The following is a 25,540-nucleotide window of genomic DNA, read 5'->3' on the forward strand; positions in this document are numbered from 1 at the left end:
ATGATTACTACATAGTACACCCTTTCTTAGGAGTCCATCAAAACTTATGTCATCTAAATCAACTGTAACATGGTAATAGATTACTTGCATTCTTAAAACACGCTTTTTTTTGTCAGCATCTCAGTGAAATCATCCATCCCTATTTATTTTTTACTTCTTACACATTACACATCTCAGGACTTCATATACCACTGAAGTCTGAAAAAGAAGTGTAAACATGAAAATTCTGTCACGCACACACAATAAAAGTAACTGTAAGCGAGCAATTTTCCCCTTAATTTCAGTTTTCCCTTAATTTCAAAGAAAATACTCTTGAGTTGATACCAGGACATACAATAGCAGTTTTAATTGAAGTTCCTCCAGTTGTTATCCCATACAATAAGGGTACATGGCAGGAGAGTGTCTACTTCTCTGACGGTATCTGGTCAAAAGAGCTACAATTAGAACATACAGAGTCAAACTTGACTGAGATGGCAAGGGAGGCTAGGATGGGAACAAATCTGGTCAGTCTCACTAATTGGTAAGGATATGTGGATTATGAAAATGGTTATTAAAATGGTGATTTCTCAGTAAGAATACCTGGCTAAGGACTTTGCCAAATTGAGACAAGGCAATAGACAGAAAACATATCTACTTAATATTAATAAAAACTATAATCAGAAAGAAACCCAGTCAATTACAGTAATAGATGGGCTATCAAGAAAATGCAGACAGGGACTTTGTGATTGATAGGGATGCAAACTCGTAAGTGCAGAATGTAGGAGGGGTCAGTAGGACCCTGCCAGCAGCTAAGGGAACATGCACAGGACAGGGTAGCAGACAGGGGTGTAAAAGGTAAAAGTCACATGCAAGTTAATGTTGGTCAGTACATTATCTAACCTCAGCACCTGATCACTGCAGTCTATTTTGTCCTATTAGTAAAGCTTTTAACTCTCTCTCTCCATAATTCTAGTCTCTATCCCATGAACATGGATGCTGCAAGTGCTGCAGGGATTAAGTGGCAGCTACTGTGGGGACTGACATAGGTGTGAGGGATTTGGTGCCAGCAGCTGGAATCAGACCAGGAGTTTTAGGTGCCACAGAACTGTGGTTTTAGCTACTGAAGTGGGTGGGGTCTCAGTGCCAGGGGCAGGGAAGGTGTCTTGGCAATGAGCTGCCAGGGTAGGAACAATGTGTGCCCACAAAAAAAGCAGCTACAGAGGTGATAGACTCAGCACAGGTGGTCACTGCCCTTGTGGTGCTGGCTTTTGATGGGGCTGAGCACCTCTACCTTCTCCAGAACAATCTATGCAAATTATAGAATCATAGAAAATCCTGAGTTGGAAGGGACCCACAAGGATCACTGAGTTCAGCTTCTGGTATAACTCACTAGCAAACTCCAAGCCATATGAGATGGTGAGTAGGGAGCTCTAGGTAAGAAGTGTTGAGTGGGCAGAGGGTCTGTGGTGTTATTTGAGGGAAACTGTGGGTCTGGGATACTTGTGGAATGAGCGCTTGAGTGTTTGGTACTTAGCACTAAACTGGATCAGCTGATGAGAAGGGGGAACCCATAAGGTGGATAAGGTGCTCTGCTAGTACTTGGAGAATCTGCAAATGTATGGGAGCTTGTGGACCTGGAAAGTGTCATGTGTGTGCCTAGTGACCTTCTGCCACTGTCAGTCCTTCTTCTGTCACTGTGAGGAGGAGGGGACATGGCTGTGCTTGTGAGTACCACTGTTGAAGCCACACCTTATCACTGCCAGTCTGTGTAACCAGCTATGTCAATGTCCCATATGTTACTGTCTATCCCTCAGCCTAGGAAGAGACCCTGGGCTCTGGGAGCTGTAGGACTGGACTCCAGTTCCTGGACAAGAGAGTCTTCTGAATTTCGCTAAGGAAACCAAATCAGGAATGTCACTATTAGCAAGCTAAAACTCCTCCCACTTCTATCATGATTTCAATTCAAGGGTCAAGCTATCATTTTAATCGCCAAAATATTTTGTAAAATAAATGCTAGTATTCTAACTCAAACCTGGAAGTTTAGAAATACAATACAATTACAGCATCCGATACAGTTTTGACAGAAGTGTGGGCTTAGCCTTAAACACCACATGTAATTCAAACACTGCATTGTATAGTGCACTGAAAAGAGCTGCACAGAAAACTTCAGGCTATCAAATCTGTGTCCTTGGAAGACACAAGTAAGATAAGTAAGATTATTTTTACTTCATTGCAGTTAAAACAAGAACCAAAATTCGAGGAACCAGCATTACAGAAGTTAATTTTTTTTGTTTATAAAGCTTACGTGTAGAAAATAAGTAATTTTACTGCAGAAAATTTCATACTGTGTCACCACAGGACAGGTTTTGTTTCTCTCTAGAATATCATTACACACTTTGTGCTGCAATTTCAGATATTTACAATCAGCAATAGACTAGTTTTCTAATAAGGAAGTAACATAGCAGCAATAGAAAGACGGACATAAACTAAGTAATCATATTGTTAGAGATGCTTCAACACTGCAAATGAAAATATGTATTTGAAAATCAATATAGTAGATTTACAACATATGCACGTTTCTGCATCTTTATGAAGTAACAGCCCTGTAGAGAAGGACTTGGAGGTACCAGTGCATGAAAAATTGGACATGACCTAGCAATGTACATCTGCAACCCAGAAAGCCAGCTATATCCAGGGTTTCATAAAAAGAAGCATGACTAACAAGGCAAGTTTTACTCTGCCCTCAGAGGGGTCCCCCAGCTGCACCCAGCTCCAGGATGCTCAGAGGAAAGTATAGGAAAGACATGAACAGTGCAGAGAAGACACATGAAAATGATGAGAGGGCTGGAGCATACGAAGGATGTGCTAAGAGAGTTGGCACTGTTCATCTGGGAGAAGAGAAAGAAGGCTGTGGAGACACCTTTTGGCAGCTTTCCAGTATTTATAGGGGGCTTCTGTAAAAGACAAAGTGACTTCTCACACAGGCAAATGGTGAAAGGACAAGGGGGAATGGCTTAAAAGTAAAACGAGGCAGAATTAGAATGATAGAATCATTTTTGTTGAAAAAGAACCTTCATATCATCTATTCTAATAGTAAACGTACTGCCAAGTCCACCACTAAACAACATCCCTAAGCGCGAAATTGATACTAAATAAATAAATAATCTTCTAAATACCTCCAGGAATGGTGACTCAACCGCTTCCCCAGGCTTGATAACCTTTTTGGCAAAAAATAATTGTCATAATGTCCAATCTAAATCTCCCTTTGCACAGTGTGAGACCATTTCCTCTCATCCTGTCACTTGTTATCTGGGGGAGGAGCTTGATTCCTCCATCCTTTCAGGTAGCTGTAGAGCAATAAGGTGAAATTGAGAGCTACTAATCTGAACATTAATAACACTTAGACAAAACTAGCATCTTAAATATTACCTAAAAATTAACAACTAGAGTGCACAGCCCATGAGGCATGTTACAGGAGCTGTAATGTCCATACTGCAACATGGAGTAGAGAGCCAAGTAAAACTCCCCAAAATAACAGCCTAAGAGGGTATGAAGATGACCACATGGCAACCACTTGGCAACACAACAGCAAACCAATGAAAAGCAAAACCACTCGAGGTCCTAATAGTGCTTGTATTAATAATGCCCCAGGTATTTCTTTGTTCAGGCTCTCTTTTTTCAAGACACATAGACTGAGCTACCAGATATCATAATTGATCTGTGCCATCTAATGGAGATGAGAGTCCAGTGTCAAAAATTTCTTCATCAGAAGGGCATATATAGTTTCACTCAACCGAATTCTCTGTGTACATGCTGCAAACCATCCTGAAAACCTGGGTTTTCCCATTACCCAAAGTTAAAGCATTTCCTGGGGTCAAAGGCATGTGCTCAGGCATAATGCCACCCTAACTATTCTCCATAGCATCATACACACATCTCCTAGTACTTGAGTAGACAGCACAAAATGAATTTTGTCCAAATAACAACATACTGGTGATAAAAAACCAGAGTGAACTGGCATTTCAGAGACCTGCATTTGACTGCTGTGATTACCATTTATTTGCAAATAAAAGGTCATTTTTTAAACTCTTTATAACTACCAGAACTTGTAAAGCAAGGAGCTTATTTGAAGCAAATAGGTTTAATTAGAATTAATTGACAGATCTAGAGTATTATCTTGTGTCTGACTGTAGAAAACAGACTATTAAAGTGTGTTGTGGTTACTTTGTAAAAACAAAAGGATGACTGATCCACTCTTCATTCATGAGACCAGGCTGTAAAATCCTCCTTCCCAATACTTCATCTCACTGGTTTCAGCATATCTGATGTACACAGAGCAAATCACATCCCTGTGAGAACTTTGCTCTTTACCTTTACCACCAGATTTCCATATCCACACAGACCACATCAATTTCACTTCCACATTACAGTGCTTATGGGTTGCTGTCATATACAAGGAAGAAAATGTTACTTTTACAGATGATTTAACTTTTCAGTCCTTGGACTAGGAAATGAAAATGGTATTACCCTGGAAGCAAAATGAAATGAGAATAACTTCATGTTTCCAGAGCCCCATTTGTGGAGCTTTCAAGTCTTTTCTTTCTCTACACAAACTGAAATGTACAGGCACAAAGAAGAGTTTATTTTTACCGTCTGTCTGCTAAATGCTCCTATAAAAATAGCATTAAATACTCCCATGAACTCCACCTCAGACACTGTAGGAACGCCATCTGCTAGAGAAAGATGCAAAGCAGATAGCTTTTTTTAATTTTCTTGGCAATTTTTCAGAAGAAACTATGAGGTGTGAGAGAAGGAAGGATCACTTACTTATATAAGAACCAACCGCTTCCAAAACTGGATTACCTTGGACTATACCAGGCACTTCATGTGAACAGTTAAAGAATAATCTGCCTCAGAGGGTTTGCTCTTAACCAAATAGAGATGATTCTAACTCATATGTGTGTATCTATTAATTTGCTTAGATCATGCCTCAAGCTATAACATACTTACTAGAAAAGTGTAATTCTTTTGAAACTCATTAAGACATCTTGACAAACAAGAGGCTCTGTCAAATAGCTGTGTTTAAAACAGTCTCTTTTTTAACCTGCTGTTTTTTGAACTTGCATTTAAAAGATGAATTTACTTAGTGGTAGATGTTTCCCCACGTGATGATCTGACACGTCACATGTAGAAGACTATCACAATATTAATTATTACATTTCAATAAGGTGTCTGAATTTCTCTACCTTCACATGAACTCAGACACCATTTCCTCCTAAGGGTAAGCTTAAAATTACAATTTTAAAATTTGCATTTTTTCTCAGAGCACTAGAATCACAATTCTGTACTGTATACACGTGAGTTTAGAAAGTGCTAAAATGTTTCTGTAAAAAATAGGAAAATTCTGCTGTATAAACTTTAAATCTTTCAACCTTCTTGAAAGATCAGATTAGATTAAGAAATTATTTTACTGACAAAAGATAGCAGTAAAAAGTTCCAGACATTTTATTTATCTCAAATCTTTCTGGTAATCGCCACTTATGTATCTACATTAAATCTTAAATGAGATACTTAGGAGTCTTTAGAATAGCAACTCAAAATTAGCAGATCTCAGCAACCTTCCAAAGTAACTTTGGAAAACCATCAATCTTCTGTTAGTCTGAAAGTGTGAATCAAAAGGCTATCATACTCAAAATTTAGTAACTTTTTAGCTCCTTGAAGTAATTGATGGTAAAAAGAACACTTTTTTTGTTTTGTTAATATCACTGTACTAAGCTAAACAGTTTACTTCCTTAAGTTTCCCAAATTGTACAAAAGGACTCTGAGCTTGTCTGAGAGCAGTGTGATGTCTTCCTGTAAAACAGATAGGAAGAACCTGAACTTTGAGTATGAGTTTTAACAGGACACTGTTTAATTAAAGCTGTGTGCACCTCTAAAGTTTTGTGCATGTTCTCCAAAAGTCACATACATACATTACACCTACAGTTTAAATTTTAAAGTCTTATTCTCATGTGCCAGATATATCTCATCTCCCCTTACACCTAGTGGCAGAAACCAAGCAGACATCAAAAGCAAACACTGGTATCAAAGACTGCTCCCAAATCTGAGAATACTCGTCACACCTAAAACTCTAACAAACACGATTTTTCATCAGCCTAGTACAATACCCTACATGAAATGGATACTGAGAAAAAGTAATTTCTCAATGTCTTAGCTGCATTCATATCGCATATCTGCCAACATATAGTCTAACATTGCTATTTATTACAAAAGATTGCTGCCCTCTAAGTGAGAAAAATTTCAAAGGACAAGTAGGAATGAGTCAACACATCCCTTCTGCCACCTTATTTAAAACCACTTTCAAAGAAAGAAAGGTTTTACCTTTCCTGGTTTAGAGAATGCAAAAATTGTATTACATACTTACTTCTTGTGTGTGAGGTCCAGACCACTGTTGACTATTCCCTCCACCTTGACATTTTTCTGTCCACAAATATTTCCATAACTGTCATATCCCGAAAGCAGTCTTGCAGCTGCTCCTGTAGCTATTGAAAAGCCACAGATAAAACCCTGGAAGAATACAAAAACCCCACAGTTTACCAATACTCTGAAAGATGGGAAAAGTCAGTTTTATTAATTTATTTCTAAGCAGAGGTTGTCTAAAAATTCTTTCAGACTGGAAAGGGAAAGACAAGGACTATCAGAGAACTGTTGTGCAATAATAAAACTGAATGCAAGCTAAAAGGGGATTCAGACATCTAATACTGGATACAAGCAGAGTTATGACTCCTGTATGTGGTTTATTTAAAAGCCATACTATCAGCAAGTGGGCATGAAGCAGAAGGGAGAGGTCAGCAAGTACACAAGGGCAGGCAGTGAAGGAGATCTACAAGCAGAGATAGGTTGCTATGCATCGTAGACAATTCCACACAATCCAGATTTTCTTGCTTTCAGATTTTTTTTTTCTTTGCTTTAAATTAAGTACTTTCAAAGATGAGCTGGAATGAAGAGGCCTGTCTAACACAAGTTTCTTTTAAGGAAATCCTCTTAAAGGAAGTGACCGGGTCAAGGCCACTATGGTTTCAGACGCTGGTTTTAAATGCAGGAAAGAAAGAGATGCAAAGCATGATGGTTCAGACCATCCAAGTAATGTGGGAAATACTGTAACTAGGCAGGTCTTGCTGTGAACTTTCAGAGATCTTTCACAAGCAAAACCAAGATTAAGGCAATGATCATGCAAACAAGAGATTAGCCCAAAAGCTTCATTAGCAAACTACAGACAGGGAGAAATGAACAATCAGCTCACTCCAGTACCACCAAGGAACTGATTTTACATGTGAGACAGACTAAGATTTGAGATGTGGAAGTGCAATAAACAGCTGAGACAAGTGCAGATGGCAGTGGCAAGACCAGATGAAATGATGACAACAGGTAATGACATTGGCAAGGAACAGTGAAAATGTGGGTGGTTCACCTTGCAAGTGAAGTCTCCTAGAACAGTACTATGTGACCCAGTCAGTATATTACATTGCTCAGACAGGAAAATTTGGGACACTCATGCAAGAAAACGAATTCATAATTGGGGGAACAGGTAAGTATAGCCAAATAATCAGGGAACATCAACAAAAACAGAAAAGAAACCAAATACAAAAGAGAGCTAGCTGTTTCAGGAAGCACTGTGCTTTTTGCAATTTTAAGATATTCACATTACAGTGACAACGTAATTTATATGATTCTAAATAATCAATTTAACTTTTACATTTTAAGCCCAACCATTGAAAAACACCCTGGGGAAAGTAGAAGAAATTTTTCAGTGGAATTATTCCTAACACCAGAGCCCGAGGGAGAGCCAAAAAGAAATCTAAGAGCATATTAAGTCCCAAACCTCCCTGAGGACACGTGCTTGCAACACAGCAGTACGAAACAGCAATGGACATTCTCTGTTTATGAAGAGTGGCAAACATAGGTCCATGAAACAAAACCAGGTGGAAAGTGTACTTCTACATTAATCTGCAGGTTTTAGAGGTTTGGGCTTTTATAAAAAGTGTAGAGTGTTCTGAGGCTGACTTGAAAAAGGTGATGACAGAGGACAAAACTGTTAAAACTTTGGAAGAAAGATCTTATTAGTAATATGTTTTTTTTAACAATAACTGCTTCTACTAAGTATACAATAAAAATAAATTAACAAATAAACAAAAGCTCAGTTAACTCTTTGATAGTCAGAATTTTTGTTTCTCACAAAAAAGTTTACTGTGATTCACAGAATTGCTTACCAGACTCCCAGTTCTCATTTCTGGGACATGCATAAAGAACTTGAGCAAGTGATAATTCACCTCGCTGAAAAACCACCTACCACTGAGACCACAGTTTCAGATGAAGAGAAGCTGGAGCAAGAATTGGCACCAACAATAAATTATGGATCCCCACCTTGGATATGTACCCATTTCTGTTCTACAGCTGATGCTTCCCATGTAAACATATCCTGATTTTTGCCAGTGATTAAGCTACTGACAGGTTTTAAAATTCCTTTCTTATGAATGCAAACTCTTTAACAATATAACATTTACAAAATCATCTGAGTTTCATTTACCATTCCTATGCAGAAGAGGATGAATAAGAACAGCCATGGTACATCTGTGCAGCTGTGGTCTTCCAGAGGCTTCCACTCTCGCTTGGAACTCTTGTGTGAGAAGAGAGAGATGAGGTTAACAACACTTTAATTGTCTGCTTATAATAGAAAAAGGCAGAAAATTATTCTACAGGTAATTTACCTACAGCAGGAGCCAACTTTAAATGCCAAGACAGTTGAGGAAGCTTAGTTGAGAGACTTAAAAAGTAAGGCTCATGTAAAATAGTTACTTACCCAGAAAATAGTTAATTTATCTAGAAATTTACAAATATTTATCCAAAATACAGGTTATTTTCACTAATCTTTTTAACAGGAAACAGAAATCAATGGCATGAAACTAACAATATCGCCTATTGCAGTCTTCTACAGATACCTTCCAGTAATCTGATTTCCAGGAAGGATTAAACTTTTCAAAGACCCCTAAGTTTTCAAATACTATTGGCAGGCTGAACAAGAACCATGTATGTAGACAGGAGGCAATAAATTGCTGTTTAAGGAATAGTTTTCTACCTGCCATAAGGCAGCTGAGCTTAACACTTCAGTGAAGAAATCCTTCATCTGTACTGCTATGGTGCCAGAAAGGAAAGTTGTATAATTAAATTTGGAATACTCAATGATGGAGGTAGCTGTAAGTAATTCACATAGTTTGCTGCTCATGAGGTATAAGTCTCAAGTATGTATACATCACTAAGATAATTAAGAGACTTATAAACAGTCATTTAGGCAAAAAGGTTTCAGGAAAAGAATAAGCACTAGCTATAACACAAAACTAAACAGCAAATAAGAATTAGTTATATCAAAAATACTGATTACAGCTACTTTCAAAAATACCAGTTAAAATGACAAGCTTTTTCAACAGGCTCCCAAACACTGTATTTTTAGATATATTGACTGAAACACAAAAGCTGTAGACACAGTTTTAATCCTTGAAGAAGAAAACAGGACTGATATAATGAGAATACATATACAACTGTCCTCTGCAAAGACAAACCATGGGGCATAGGGGCATAAACTGTTGAAATTATGTTGGGCTTTTTTTGTCTTTTTTTTTCTTAAGACTCTGAAGTGTGGAGGCCTGTGACCCTACTGGGAAAATACAATAGCAATTTTCTGGATAGATACACCTTAGGCTCTGGGCATTCCTCACAGCTCAGGGCAAGGAAAGAAGCTTCCCCCAAGGTGCTCTGCTAATCAACATTAGCACTATGTTAATTTGTCTCAGTTCTGTCCTCTCCATCAGCCCATTGGCCTTCCTTACCCATTTTACCCTTATATGTTCATGTTCTGTTAGCTCTCCCTTCCCTGTCTTCCCAGTGGTTTTTGTCTCCACCTATCCACCCTGGCATTCCCTGCATACCACTCCTGAGCCCTCAGTTCATTGGATCCCTGACACTCTCCTCTGCCCCCTCTTTTTCTGTGCTTATATCCCAAACTCTCCTTTGCCTCCCGTCTTTGGCCCTTGGATGCCTTCAGCATAGCCTGAAATAAATAAAGCATGTTGGAACTGCATGCCTGGACCCTCGTGTGTCATCCTGTTGAGTTTATTCATGTGTGTGTGTCAGTGTGTGCTGGTGCTCTCATGGCTCCCACCACTGCTGCAAGACGCTCTCGGGGAAGGCTGCGTCCGCCACCACCACGGACTGCAACACTGAAGAATCTTCAAGATTTTGCTGACAAGGTAGCAAATGTCAGTACTGAATTAGCACAGAATGGATGAAATGTCAACAGCTTTTATCTCCAGTATGTATTTTGTCTATTTTTAATTAAATTAAAAAAAAAAAAAAAAAAAACAAGCAGTAGCATGTAACTTGCATGGTATTAGCAAGGTGATTTTTTTGGTATCCATAACTTTGGCTTTTTTAAGCACAAGCAAAAAGCAACCTTTTCATATACTACCATTAGAAAGCTAAAAGCTGGGTAAATAAATGAAATCCAGCATGCATCAGACTTCAAAAAATGCAGTTTTCTAAGTAGTCCAACTTTGCATTGGGGAATTCCAAGCTAATTTTGCAATATTTATTAAGGAAGTTCCACTTGCAGATGTGATGAATATAGTTTTATAGATGTGAAAAATACTGTAATTCAAACTGTAAATTCACTGTAGGTTCTGAACAGTAAAACTTCTTTAGCTTTTCCTCAGTAACCAGTAGAGAGAGGTGCTAAAAGGTCACATTATGCACTCTACAACTCACATTTAATAAACTGAATCTTCTGATCCTAGCAGTTCATACTTATAACTAACACACTTTGAACTTAACATTTACAACAAGATTGTGACATTTATGTTGTTATAATTAGCATAATCATAATTGCATGAAATATGTAAGGCTTCATGCTTCCTATTCCTAAATTCACTCCAAGAACTCTAAATTCTTTTAAAATTTATTTTTATTTACAAACAGCAGAGATAAATTTCAGCTACAGCTGCCGTCTTAAGAGCAAACTGCCCTTGGCAAAAGAGGGAGCAGCAAAATGCATTGCAGAGTGTGCTTTGTTGTTTTTTTTTTTTATCCTCTACCATCTGCATACAAAATCTTTTAATAGGATTTTTAAAAGTCTCTAGAATAGCTCTGGCAAGGATTTCAGTTGTCTGACTAGTCACAGTTACCTTAAGTAATCCATTTTACTTACTAAGTGGACTGCAATTTTTATGTTAAAAAGAAACTTGAAATGCCATAACATAGAACATAGTCAGAAAGTTACACAGATAAATTAATTTTCTGCCTATGGTTCTTACTATGCTGAAAAAAAGCCAACTTAAAAAAAAAAAAAAGCATTAACAAAACAAATTCAAAAAACACCCAAAAAAAAAAAAACCCAACCAAAAAAAAACCCAAAAAAACCAAAAAAACCTCACCCAAAAAAAACCCAGGAAGGTATTCTAAACAAAAGAGTTCGTAGGAGGAAACTCAACAGGTACTAGACACTTACTAATTTAAAATCTAACCACCTAGCATGGTATCAAGGTGTGAAATTATACATGTTTAAAACAACACCTCTCTCCTCTAGCCTGTCCAATCTTTCTTGTCCCCAGATCTCACTAAAACCCAAGCTAGCTACCATTACCTGTATACTGTTTTCTTCCCAGTTGCTTCCTTGTATTGTGGATTCCCAATGCATCCTGTTCCATAGCTTCACAGTCCTTTATCCTTGTCTTTGATATTGGTGTCTGTGTCTCTCCAGTGATTGCTCCCTGTGTACTCTACACCCTTAAGCATTTACTCAAGACTGATTTTCATGCTTTGGCGACATAAATTGTTAATCTATGGTCAATGTAAGGCCTAACAGAGGTTGTTTGTTCTGCAATCTGTAAACTGTGCTTTGTACCCATTGCGACTGAAACGCCATAACATTTTAGCAGACATGCTTTGCCTGATATCCTAAATCAGCATTTCTATTCATTTTAGCTTTTCTTCCAGATAGATTAGGAGCCTGCAGTATTTGCTTATGCAAGAAAGCTAGAGAAAAAAAAATGGAAATTCTTAGATTCATTTCAAGTTTTCCTTTAAAACACAGCTTCCATAATTTATACTATGGTCTCTAAGGGTATTCTTGCCACTAACAAAGCATGTACTGTCATGAAAGCACAGAGAATCTGCAGCACTATCAGTCAGAAGGGAAAGGCTGGCAAACCAGTCTTTCTCTTCCAGGTTGGGAACATGTGCTGCTCATAACAGCTCTTCTGTGCTGATTTTATAAGTTACTTACTCAAGAACGAAAATAAGCATGTTCAGAAGTTTGCATTTATCCATTTTGCACAAGACTTAGCAAACTCAAAACCAAATCAAAACCCCCAGGTGCCACAATTTTAAAATAATGTTTTAGAACTACACACTAGAAAAATGGATATCTACAATTAAGACTTATCTTGCAAAAGAGGAAGCAGGAAGAATGTCATGACATTAACTATTGGTTTTTCCTAGCTGAATTCAGAACTATACATTCTCAAGACTAAAAGTACTTGCATGCAAATGCAAAGAGGTTATTTTCTTGCTATTCATTGCATCCAATCACTCCAAAACAAGAATAGAAATCCCCCTTCCATATTTCTTTATTACTGCCACTTACAAAATATACCTTTGCAGCACCGAAGAGTAGGTCTCCTCTGCATACTGCAATATACTTCTGTACAGGAATTGCCAGAACCACCATAGCCAAAACCACTTTCACTGTAAACTGTAATTGCAGTACTGGATGCTGCCATACAAGCACTGATGTGCCATAACCAGAATGAAACCCATATAAGAGCATAAAAAGATGAAAAAACACAGCATTTTAACAGATTACAGATGCAGGGAGCTACAGAGAATTTATTTTGAACACAACGTATCTCATGCAATGTAAAATTTGGGAGTGATGAGACTGAAGCAAGAAACCCATAGAGAACATCTGCAGCACTACATATACAGATAATCAAGCCGTGGGTAGGTAGCAACGATAAGGATAAAGAAGGAATCTGCTATCAACTGATGATGCCGCAACATCATGATAGTACAGGAAGCAGAAAGAAAATGTCTTGTGGTGGTCAGATTACTTGTTTCAAGAAGAAGAAAATTCAGGTGCTAGTGAGGCAAGAGGGACGAATTAAGGACAACCCAGTGAAAAACTGGCATCAGTTACGACCACTGGATGAAAAGGAGTTACAGGTCAGAGCCTAGAGGTTAGACTCTAGGCTCCACTTTAGCTAGTGAGTATAAGTTAGTATTCCAATTTGTATACAAACGTGAGGTTGTAAGAAAAATATCACAACTTCATTCAGATAGTTATGTACACTAATGTTAAGATAATTTGTTACAAAACCCTATCCCAAGAACCATATTCATCTAACTACATCTCCTTTAAATTCTCTATTGTTTCATCACCTTGATGTAACATCCTGACCCAGAATACATACAACTGTAATGCAATACAGAAGAGTAAATAGACATAACTGCTCTTTGTTTATTTAAATTAAAATTCAGAAATTACTGGGTAGCTAACTTCATAGAAGACAAACAGCCACTGTGCACAGAGCATTAATAAATGGCCTTTACAGGCAAAAAAGGATTTTTTGATCTGTATCTTTTTTGATCCCAATTGACATCTTTTGTGGAAACTGCCAAAGTCCTGCAACATCCACTTTTCCTAGAAGGCAGACTGGTTCTGATAAAGTACCACTGATTCACCTGATCATATAAATAGCATTTAGTTTATTCCAGTAGCATTGTGAGTATAGAATACATAAATTTCACACCTATGATGCATGTTCAACCTTTCAAAATTGGAGGGTCCATTTGCAATACTGGTGCATACCACCAAATGACATATAAGGATGCCTCCTTGGGAATTGGACAAGCCAGGTTAAAAACGTGATGACCAAGAAGTCATCCAAGAAGCTGTCATCCAAGACCAAGAAGCTGTCCTGCAAGCCAAGTTTAACCCTGCACCTTCAAATGCTATTGAAACATACCCACACAGAAGAAAAAGAGAGTTCTTGAAACATTTATCAGTGTTTCCTAACAGACATTTAAGGAGATGCTATTTTACCCATTTTACATCTTTACAAACTAAAGAACAGTACTAATTACATGTTGACCTTTACTGTGAAGCATTCTGCCTACAAATAAGATAAGCCATAATTTACTAGTTTACCAAACTGTTTCCAATGCAAGAGGTTTAACAGAGACGTCATTTTTCTGTCCAAGACATGGTACTTTTCTACATTATGCAGCTGTTTAAAAGAACTAGCAGCAGCTGCATATTACTGTAATGAAACTTCTTCCCCTCTGAACAGACCTTGATCTTAGAGCCTAAAGAGAAAGAGACCACAAGTCCTCACCCCAAGCTTACATTCAATTTTCCACAGAAGTACATTTCAGAGAACAAAGATAAAACTCAAATAAACTAGTTGTCTCTATAAAACTTTCACGTGGTGAATCTACTAAGTGTGCACAACAAAGTCTTGAAGAATGAAGCCTACTTTCAGTTCATGACATTACTAACCATGTTACATATTTATAAAAAACCCTTAGCTTACTCCACCAGGAAGCCTAAGAATAATATATACAGATGACTTAGTTAAAATGTTCACCATTCCCTACAGACTTCCTATGCATGACCTATAAGGTGCTCACACAAAGCACTAAACAAACAGCAGCTTACAGCACTTTATCATGAATTCAGACAGCATATTATTGGTACACCTCCATTACTACTGAACAGGAAATCACACTAGCAAGTGCAAACTTTTACTCTACTAAACCATACCAGCTCCCCGGAAGAATGAACTACACTGTATCGATTAGAATACCTCCATAAACACGATAAAATAATTATTAGTGTAGACTTGGCCTGGATCTACCTCTGGGAAAGAGGACTATTGCTCCAACCTCAAAGAGATTGTTAATGGTTGCATTCTCATGGGAGGCAGAAGCTTGAGTTGCCAGAGACTTAGAAAACCAAAGCAATGTCTCCCACTTAAAGGGACAAAAGAGCTTGTCACTGTAGCACTGCTGCAGCATGTCCCAGTCATCTCTAGAAAGAAGCCAAAACACCTTGGGATAATTCCAAAAGGAACTCCATTAATAGGACATGCAAGTCACAGTGAAGTCCAGCATTCCATTTTTGTAGAATTTCTGCTTCAATCTCATTACAAAACAGTGTATTTTTCAATTTACTGCAAAACAGACACTAGTCGCATTTTGTACCTACTGCCATATTTTATTTTATTGTATTTTTATTGCATTTTATTGTACTTTACATAGAGGCACCCATATCCTTACTTTCCTAACAACTTCACAATCCACAACCTCTTCTCTAATGCCCTGTCCACTGAAAAGATCCACCTGCCCGTTACAAGTATGAAACTCAAAAATAATGCTACAAGAAGTTTTCTGATGGTGTAATACTGCTTTATCCACCAAAAGGTAATGAATTTATCCTTTGCTTCTCTTCAGATATTAAGAATACCATTAATTCAATATGTCCACATCTTCTATTTTGCTAATAGTACCAGCAGTATTTATAAGTTTTTAACATAAGGTAAACAAAATTGAGATCACATAATGTATCACTTACAGTATTACTAATGGTGTAATATAAGGATGTTTACCCTGAAAACTAATACATAGAGACTTCACCCTTGAATGTTATATTGTGTTGTAGATCATCTTCCATTTATATGTTGTGTTGTAGATCATCTTCCATTCGTCTTTAGTCAACTCATACTAAATATTGCTTCAAAACTCCTTGATTACATACCTCCACCCCAATCAACAACTTAAATATTTATCTTGAAACATAACACAGATGATTAAATAAAGCTGACATAATCAGCACACCTGCTGCAGTTCTGAAGCTTAGAGATCAGGCCATCTGCAGACAAAAGTCCTGTTTTTCAAGTCTCAAAAGTATTTAGTTGTGGTTTTATTTTCTTCATTATACATTATTAAGTATTTCAAAACAGCAATAAATAAGGATATTTTACAATTATCACAGTAATATTTTCAGGGGCTTAAAATATCCATCTCAAAGCAATTTTGGTACTTCCATGGTTCTTAATCATTAATAAAAAATCAGTCAAGCAAACAAAACCAAAACAATAACAATAATAAACACCTAAAGCAACAAAACCAAAACAAACCACAACCCCCCCCCAAAACCTACAACTTCCCCCTCCAAAACCACAAAACCAAAAAAATCAAAACATTTCTTCACTTCTGAAGACATTTTGCACATACCAAGTTACTGCACTACATTTGAATTTTCCATTGCTTGTCACAAAATTCCAAATTTTATTACTTCTACAGACTGCAAATCCCAAATTACAAAATATTTTCTAATTTACAACTAGTAAAACATGCAATGAAAAACACACTTTACTTTCAAATGTTAGCTTTATCGCAGGACACCCAAAAAACCTACCAGCAATCCCAGGGCAGAGCTCTCCAATTACTGATCTCCACATGAGATGTGGAGCACACTCCATAGAAAACGCTGTTCCTGTTCTTTGCACTGTCTTCATGTAAATCGCAGCTCATTAGGAGCTCATGGCCTGCACAGCACTGCTGTGAGAACTAACAGTGCTGCCACGTACAGGGACATTCACAGCAGTTTCATACACACTGCTTCAAAATGCATCCTATATTCAAATGTGTTTGCCAAGTGAAAATCAAAATTGCTTAAATACAAATGGGCTTATATGTTCAAAATTCTGGCATAACAAAAAAGAAAAACACTCAGGATTATATAATAAGAGGGCAGCACTTGAGGACATTGAACGTATATTAGATTAACAGGAACTAATACTAAGAAAGCTCCATATGATTTATGTAAGAAAAAGTGGGAGGAGAATGGAAAAGGAAATATATCAGGCCCTTAGCTTATTGCATAAACATATTTCCTTATAACTAGACAATAATTTTGCAGTTTTTCACTACAAACTAGGGGAAGTCTGACAAAGCATTTGCAGAACCTGGTTACAATGACCTTGAACAAAGTACTTAAATGACTTTCCTGTTTTGTTTCTGTAGATCTGCATACAACATTCAGAGGTCTCTTCCTCTGTCAAATATCTGGAGTGCAGCAAGAGTGGCTCTGATTTAAAACAAAACCAAAACAAAACAGGCCTGTTCTCATTTGTGCTGTAGACAGCTGCCTTAACTACATTAATTAAGAGCAGGCACAATATATATTATCAGGTACAAGTCACCATATTCTGCTCATGCTCTTCACCATAGTCTAGCAACACTACTGATAAAAATAGCAGCTGCTAGAAACTAGCATGTAAAAGTGCAGTATGGAATCAGCTTTCCAAGATACCAGCAATCATAGTCTATTCTTATACTGCATTGCATACTGGGTGTTGAAATATTAAAGCAGAAAAAACTAAAGTTTTGGACTGTAAAGCTGAACTTCAAATTAACTTGGCACTTTTCTCTTCTTAAATATACATACAGATGCTCTTGAGGCTGTTGTCATACAAATGTACACTTCTATTCCACATTAGAAAATGGCTTGCCTAGAAGATTTAAAAGAACAAAACAAAATACCCCAAAACAACCCACAAAAAAATGAAATAAAAAAGAAAAAAAGAAAAGAAAAAAAAAAAAAGAAGAAGAAGGGACCTAGCAAAAGCAGGCCAACGAATGCAATGACATTTATTTACTGCAGAAGTCTGGAAAACATCGAAGTGGTAGAATGACCTAAAAGAACCTTATTAGATATTCAAAAACTCTTGGCTCTAAAAATTTATAGCCAAGCTTTCAGTACAGTTTCACAAAACAAAGGTAAAAATTAGTAATCAGTTTAATCAACAGGTAGAAGTAGCCTGACAACACTGCATAACCATTTTTAGCATGCATAAGCATAACATTTACACAATTTTCTAGAAGCTGCTTCAGAGGGGGAAAGATTAAAAAAAAAAAAATTTCAAATACACAGTTTCTGTTAAATTGGTTTGCAAGTTCTATTTTTCACAAAAGAAATCACTGAGCTAAGTTCATAGGAACAAAAATTAGTCAGTGCAAATACAGCAAAGGGATGCACAGTTACTGCCAAAGCTTGCCTTCAAAGCAGCATAAAGACAGTTAACAACTTCACTACTTAACAATCACAAATAAAAGCCATCATTTGGGTGATACCTAACATACCTTCACAATTATTAATCTAAAATTCTCATGGCTGACAGCAATCTTGATGCCAAATAGATTAGCAAGTTTTGGATTTAGCATTCACTATTATCACTACAAGATAATCAGTCTTCTCCAAAACTGTTCTCATTTCATCAAAAAAAATTTTTTGCAAAAAAATTGTAATTTTTGCTATGTCCCATGCTTGTTCCTAGTACAAGCTATCACTTCCTGAAGCTCTTAAAATGTCAATGTTTGAATTACCTGGCAAAGTAAAGGAAATAACTCACTACCTACAAATTTTAAGTGATACAACTGAAGGGTAGTCTGAACCTCAGATCAGCTAGTCCTCAGTAGGAAAAACTCAATGAATTTTATAGAGTACTCACAAGTATCTATGTAGTTGAAATATTTCTATGTCAAGATCAAAAGGAATTATTTGCACAGGTTGTGCAGTTGCTTGTGACAGCATTTATAAAAGGACATCTCATGCTTCACAGAAAAGTAACAGAGCTTACAGACCAGAAATACAGAAGCAACTCCATGAGATGCCTTATCATTAGCATGTTCTTGGATCCAGCTTGTACACTTCATCCTTCTTACAATATCTGCTTACCAGAGGCTAAAACAGAAGCCTCATCTACTGTCAATATATTGGAAGGGAAATCACTTTCTATCTCCTGGAAGGAAAATTCACAATTTATTCTGTGTCCCTTCACCATTATTTGTCCAGTCTTCTTCCACGATGGTACCCAATGCCCAGAATGAAGCAGGCACATTTTGATGCCTCTTAAACTCATAAGACTGCAAGAACCTCTGACAACTGAAGATATGCGGCTGATGTACAATTAGTAGTCTTGTATTGCCCATAATGGTTGGAAGAGATATTCCTCAGAACTACTCAATTTTGCAAAAAATTAGGAATTAAACACACAAAGTATTTTCCAATAGCAACACAAACACTAAGACTTGAATAAATTGTCTTGTTTCCTATAACGTGCTGCCAAAGCAAACACACCTTATAACTACTATCAGCTACTACCATTGTAGAACAGCAGGAAGGGAGATTTTGTGTTACAACTGTTCCATGAGAAGGCAGTTTAAGGTCTGTCTCTCCTCACATGTCATTCCCTTTCACAATCTATGAATTTCTGTCCCCTCAGATATAACAATGCAAACTTTACAGAACTATGCTATAAACTAGAAAATGGAGCAATTTGAGTTATACTGTAAGATAAGTTTCTTGCTTAAAAAGAAACAAAGAACCTATACAGATTAGTTCAAAAAAATAGATTTACAGCACAGCCTAACAGTTGTGGCAACATAGGAGTAATGAACTCCAACAGTTGCTTCCTTAAAATCCAGTTTTAAAATGGATTGATGCTGTGACATAGAAGAAAATATCACTGGAAAAGGAGAATAATGAAAAGCCAGGGAAGAGAATACCAGCACTCAACTCCATTTTTCTTTCTCAGTAAAAATAAGGATTTGAAAGAAAAGCAATTATTTTAACAACTCAGAACTTCTGCACCATTTGTTAAAAAGATCCCTACATTTAAGTAGAAAAGATAATTTCCAAAATAGAACACATACAAAAAAACCCCCACAAACTCAAACTAGAGTTACCTCTATTAAAAGTAAGATGGAATTTAAGCTTTGTTGCACAGCAGATACATGACAAAAGAGATGCATCCAGACAGAAGCACCTTTCTTGTGAAAGCACCCATCTCATGATAAATACAGGCCAAGAGAGGACACTGGGCTGAAACAACATGAAGGTACTGACAGGTAACAGCAATACCAAACAGGAGACAGAAATCCCACCTCAGTATTTCTTCCTTCCTTTACAGGTTTTCATCTCATATAGGATAGCAAACTTTGGCTAAACAACAATTCAAAGAAATATTAGGAAGATTTGTTCATGATAACGAACAACAGATAACAAGACTGCTTTAAGACAACTGCTAAGATGTAGCTGACATTGCACAAGCTTTTCTCTACAAGCTCAAGGTTCAAGATGGTGATAGTAAAGAGACAGCAAGCACAAAAAAATGACACCTTAGTGATCCTAAATAAGTACAGAATTACACAAACCCCTAAAGAAAAAAGATGACAACGCCTTAGTAAAAGGAGGAAGAAACAACACATAACACTGAAAAGAAACAAGAAGTAAAGAAGAATTCTAGTTGGGATGATAAAGAAGTAGCAGGGATCATAGAAAATACTACACCAGGGGAAGTGAAAGAACTTTGTGCAACCATGGAATACCAAAATGAAAATAAGAAAAACTGGAAAATAAGTACTCCAGTTCTAATCACCTCAACAGGCTAAACAGCAGTGGAGCAACAGAAAGAATTAGCTCATCTGGAAGAAAATCTGGTATGGTCGTAATAAGTTTAATTTAACATGACTCTTAACAGATAAAGCTGATAAATTTGGTAAAATAAGAAGTTAACAAAAGCAGGGGGAAGATTGGAAGTATAACCACAGACGAGTAGTGGCAAATAAACAATAATCAGAGAGTAGAAGGCAATGAATAATTGCAAAACAACAGCACTATCCTTCTACGGACCACTCACTTAGCAACTGGATTGTGGGTTCCTTCCAGCTCAGAAAATTCTGTGGCACTACACACAACCCAGGGAGAACAAGACATCATATGGTATAGGATTACATATGCTATTGAAAGCAACAGAGACCAAGGAGGGTAAGAAAGACATGGAATCCTTGCACCCTGGGCACAAAAAGCCTGTAGAGAGACAACTGGAGACAATTTCAGCACAACACAGAATCTGGACTGGAATTTACTTAATATGAAGAGGAAAGAATGTGTGGCAACAACCATATATTTCTCTGTTCAGGAATTTGGAAAATAAGGTAAACAGACTAGAGTGCTGTTATTTTCAAGGATGGAGAATAGCAGCTCAGAATAAAATCAGGAAGGGAATTAGACAGCAGCAGGATGTAAAAACCTGTGAAATTAAAACAGAAAAACTGAATGAATAGGGCTTTGGGTAGTTAAAAAGGCAGAAAAAGCAGAAAACAAACATGAGAATACATCTCTGTAAGCAGCAATCAATAGTGCTAAATAAAGGTAAACATGTCAATTCTAATCAGTTTTTCTCTGGAAACCTTTAGATTCTGCTGGGCAAGAGGCATAGGAAAAGGCCTAAGACAGAGGCCTTCAGACAGCCTGCAAAGCAAAGTAACTGGAAAACATACCAAGGGGGAAAAATGGATAATTGAGTATGAAATAAAAGCAATGAATAAAACTACAAAGAAATCTATCAGAAATTATCAAAGAAATTATCAGAAATGAGAGGAGAAGGTGGCAGTCATGACAAAAGGACTTGGAGATGCAGTAATCAGATAAGATGGTTGTTAGCATCAAAACAGAAGTAATCATTTCTGTCAGAAACAGAAACAGGGATTAGCAGATGAAGATCAAATACGCTAGAGCACTGAAAAATAAACTTAATGAGAAATCTACTTGAAAAACAAAGGCGTAAGGAATGAGGGTGTTCACAATAAGAGGAGCAATTATGTCAAAGACCAATATGAAACTACAAATGGAGAAGCAAAAGGTGGGTGAGAAAACGTGAAGGAATGTCTGATGGACCCCTGACCAGGAAAACTGTAAGAGGAGGAAGTGCAAAGACCATAGTAGATGAGGAACACAACAATTTTTTCATTATAAAAGGGATGATAGGACATGGTTAGGAAATTAAATAAACTGCCATTGTTTATACTTCAGTCATATGTGTATGGGGTGCAAAGCTCAATTGTTGTACTGTATCTTGCCATACATAAGGAAGGCAAATGTAAAGTTTAGTAGAATACTATTAACATCATACAACCTCGCAGCAGAACACAAATTTCGCTAAAACCCAAAATCAGTCACCTGAAATCCACGAACAGGCTAGATATGCAAACCAGCATCCTCTAACATTACCCACAAATAAGCCTGCATTTTCCTTTAAGAAAAGATGAGTGAACTGTGACTCAAATTCATACAGAAGAGCTAGAAAGGGCCTAGAAAACACTCAATAAAAGCAAATTGGACAGGAATCACAGAAAATAAGGTTGAAAAAGACTTGCAAACATTTATTCAAAACATCAACTTCATTCAGTGCTTCAAGTCTGTATCAGCTTTCTTTATGCCTCTCCTGACAGATGCTTATCTAACATATGGGGTTTCTTTAGCAAACCTCAAACAATACACAATTCACAATATCCTCTGGCACTCCACTGCAGTGACTGAACAATTTCAAAATCTGCCCCTAACATTTAGCATGTATCTCACTCTTAATTCAAATCATTTGTTCATGCACCATAAAGCTGATTGCCTTCCTCTTTGCAGCATATTTGCTATACAGAAAAGATGTTTCGTATTGCAACTGGACAGCTCTCCGCAGTGTTCTGCATTGGAAGGACAGAGCTCTTACATAAAAATAAAAGTCTGCCTGAACGGATGAGCTACAAAAACTCGTCTCTGTGATGAGTCATCTGGGACAGCAGAAACGGACTTTCCCACATAAGCAGTCTGCTGGAAGCTGGATTCAGCCACTGCAAGTGATACAGGCAAAGGAAACTAACATTTACAAGCGAGCAAACCACAGCCAGGGCATCAGCCGTGACTGTCTGTATTACAGCCTTCAGAAAAGAGCCACGCAAAAAAAAACAGCATAGTTTTGGCTGTGTTGTTCAAAGGCAAAGTTAAAATGGGTAGCAGAGCCACAAACTGGAGCATTGGGTGGAGCTCCCGACTGTGGAAGAGGAGTCAGTACGGGCAAAACAGAGCGAAGGGGGAGGGGGAAGAAAGAAAACCCGACCTCGGAAACAAGAGATGTGCACGGGACCAATCACACACAGGGAAATGGGTGTAGGGAGGCACCTGAACCCTTGGCCAGTGAGTGAGGAAGGAGGCTGGGATTAGAAGTCTCCCTTTCCAGGGGCAGTGGACTTGAGGGATGCCCTGGGCCTGATGACTTTTCTCCCAAGCTATAGCTTCTCTCTGTCGGGTTGGGTAGTAGGGACCTCAAAGAACATGATGCAGGGAAGGGCAGGGCACGCAGAGCTACCCAGGGAGATGTGCTGAGGTACGGCAGGGGGGAGCTGGGGTGGGGATCACAGGACAGTGGTGCAAGGCACTGCGAGGATGGCAGGTGAGAACCATGAGGGCTGCAGCTGCAGCCATGGCAGGGAAGTGGAGCAGCCTAAGCCACAGACTGCAAAGCCAAACAAGGGCTGGGGAAGAAGAGGCAAGGTGAAAATGAGCCACAGGAGAAGCAGCACTCAGAACAGTAAGCAGAGGGTGGAAGTGCGTAGCATGGTAAGGAGCAAAGCTATGGTGGGGGTGAACACAGCCATGAGAGGGAAAAGCACAGCTACAGAGGGAGCAAAAGGGTGCACAGTTCGTGTGCATGAAGGCTTTGGGCGAGTGAATGTACGGGGATGGTACCCAAGCGCAAAACAGCAAGGCTACGGGAGGGGAAAGCAAGGTGTTCGCAGTCACGGGAGGGCACAGCTGTTGGTAGAGGAACTGTGGATGAAGTGGGGAGGGAAAGCGACGGGTTTCCAGCAGTGGCAGAGTGTGGGTACAGACTGGGACGAAGGAGAGTGCGCAGCCACGGGAGAGCGGCGCTACAGGTGTAGGAGGGGGGTGCTTTTCCCACAGGGAAGCGGGGCTCCGTGGTGGGAGCCAGCAGAGCGGTGCTTTTCCCACAGGGAAGCGGGGCTCCGTGGTGGGAGCCAGCAGAGCGGTGCTTTTCCCACAGGGAAGCGGGGCTCGGTGGTGGGAGCCAGCAGAGCGGTGCTTTTCCCACAGGGAAGCGGGGCTCCGTGGTGGAGGCAGCGCAGCGGAGCCCAGCCTGAGGCGAGCTGCGCGGCGAGGGGCACAGGGCCGCCAGAGAGCGCGGCTGTGGAGGGGACAAGCGGCTGCGCAGCCACAGGACAGCGACACGGACCGACCCGGGGCCGGGGCAGGGGACACACAGCAGCGGGGCCGGGGCCGGGGCCAGGTGTGGCAGGGCCGGAAAAGGGAGGGGAACGCGGGCCACTCACCTGCGCGGCGGAGCTGCAGCAGCCCATGGCGTCCGCGGGTCTCTGCCCCGTGGGTGCCCGCTAGGCATCCACTCCCCGCGATTCCCCCGCCCCGGGCGTACGGAGGGCGGCACGGAGGAAGCGGCGGGGACCGCGGGGCCCGGTCAGACGAGCGCGGCTGCAGCAGAAGCGCCGCCGCGGCGCCCCCTCATTCTCCTCCCCACAGCGGCCGCTCGGGGGCGGGCGGCGCCGGGAGGCGTGGCCAGTGCACTGCGGCGCGGGGGGTACCTGCCCGCCGCCGCTTCCGGCGCGGCGGTGGCGGCGCGGGGCCGCTCCGCCGGGGCCGGCCGGGCTCCGCGCTCCGGGCTCCGGCTCCGCGCTCTGCTCTCCGGGCTCCGCGCTCCGGGCTCCGGGCTCCGGCTCCGCGCTCCGCGCTCCGGCTCCGCGCTCCGGCTCCGGGCTCCGGGCTCCGTGCTCCGGGCTCCGCGCTCCGGCTCCGCGCTCCGGCTCCGCGCTCCGGCTCCGGGCTCGTCCTTCGCTCGCCCCGCGGTGCGGGAGCTGCGTGTGGGCGCCAAGCTCTGTTGAGCGGGGCTGCCCAAGAGTCGGAGCCCGCCCGCTGAGGGGAAGACCAGACCTGCTGGTGTGGCCTGGTAGTACATACGCATTTGCAGCCGAGAATTTCTAGTAGAATCCAGCGCTATTTCTACACTTCTTTTAACGCTCCCAGAGACAGTGACTTAACCACTTTCCTCGGCAGCCTGTTACAATGGTCACCAGCCTTATGTGGAAGAATGTTTTGTAGTATTCCCTATAAACCTCCCTTGGCGCAGCTCTTCCTACCTGAGGGAAGAGACAGACCCGCACCGGGGTGCAGCCTCCTGTCAGGAAATTGTAGAGAGTGATCAGGTCACCCCTGTATTTGGAGCCTCTTTTTCTCCAGGCTGAGCAGCTCCAGCTTCCTCAGCCACTCCTCACAGGACTTCACCTGCTCCATTGCCCTTCTCTGGACACGCTCCGGCACCTCGGTGTCCTCCTGCAGAGTCCGGACTGGACTTGGAGTTTGAGGTGTAATCTCACCAGTGCCAAGAACAAGGATCCATGGTCCTGCTGGCCACACAATTGCTGATACAGGCCAGGATGCCGTTGGCCTTTGCGTCCACCTGGGCATGCTGCTGGATCATGCTCAGGCTCTGCTCATGCTCAGCATCCCTGGGCCCTCTTCCACCATGCAGCTTTCAGCTACTTTTACCCCAGCCTCTAATGCTGCCTGGGATTATTTTGATCC

The 25,540-nt window shown here is 40.0% G+C and overlaps 1 protein-coding gene across 2 annotated transcripts in view; it reads right to left on the reverse strand.

The window, feature by feature from the left end:
• The window catches only part of SLC44A1 (solute carrier family 44 member 1), a 70,324-nt gene extending 45,840 nt beyond the window's left edge, over positions 1-24,484 (reverse strand). The window contains exons 1-3 of one of the 2 annotated variants that reach the window (XM_031507450.3): positions 24,277-24,484; positions 8,567-8,656; positions 6,404-6,546 (exon numbers count right to left, since the gene is read on the reverse strand). In XM_031507450.3, the coding sequence (XP_031363310.1) occupies positions 6,404-6,546; positions 8,567-8,656; positions 24,277-24,303 (260 nt within the window). In that variant the 5' untranslated portion in view covers positions 24,304-24,484. The remainder of the gene's footprint in view (positions 1-6,403; positions 6,547-8,566; positions 8,657-24,276) is intronic. The other variant, XM_021534838.4, reaches the window with a different exon arrangement.
• Between the last annotated feature and the right edge of the window lie 1,056 nt (positions 24,485-25,540).

The sequence above is a fragment of the Lonchura striata genome, chromosome Z (assembly GCF_050655825.1).
Source record: "Lonchura striata isolate lonStrDom1 chromosome Z, ASM5065582v1, whole genome shotgun sequence".
In the NCBI taxonomy this organism is placed as follows: Eukaryota; Metazoa; Chordata; class Aves; order Passeriformes; family Estrildidae; genus Lonchura; species Lonchura striata.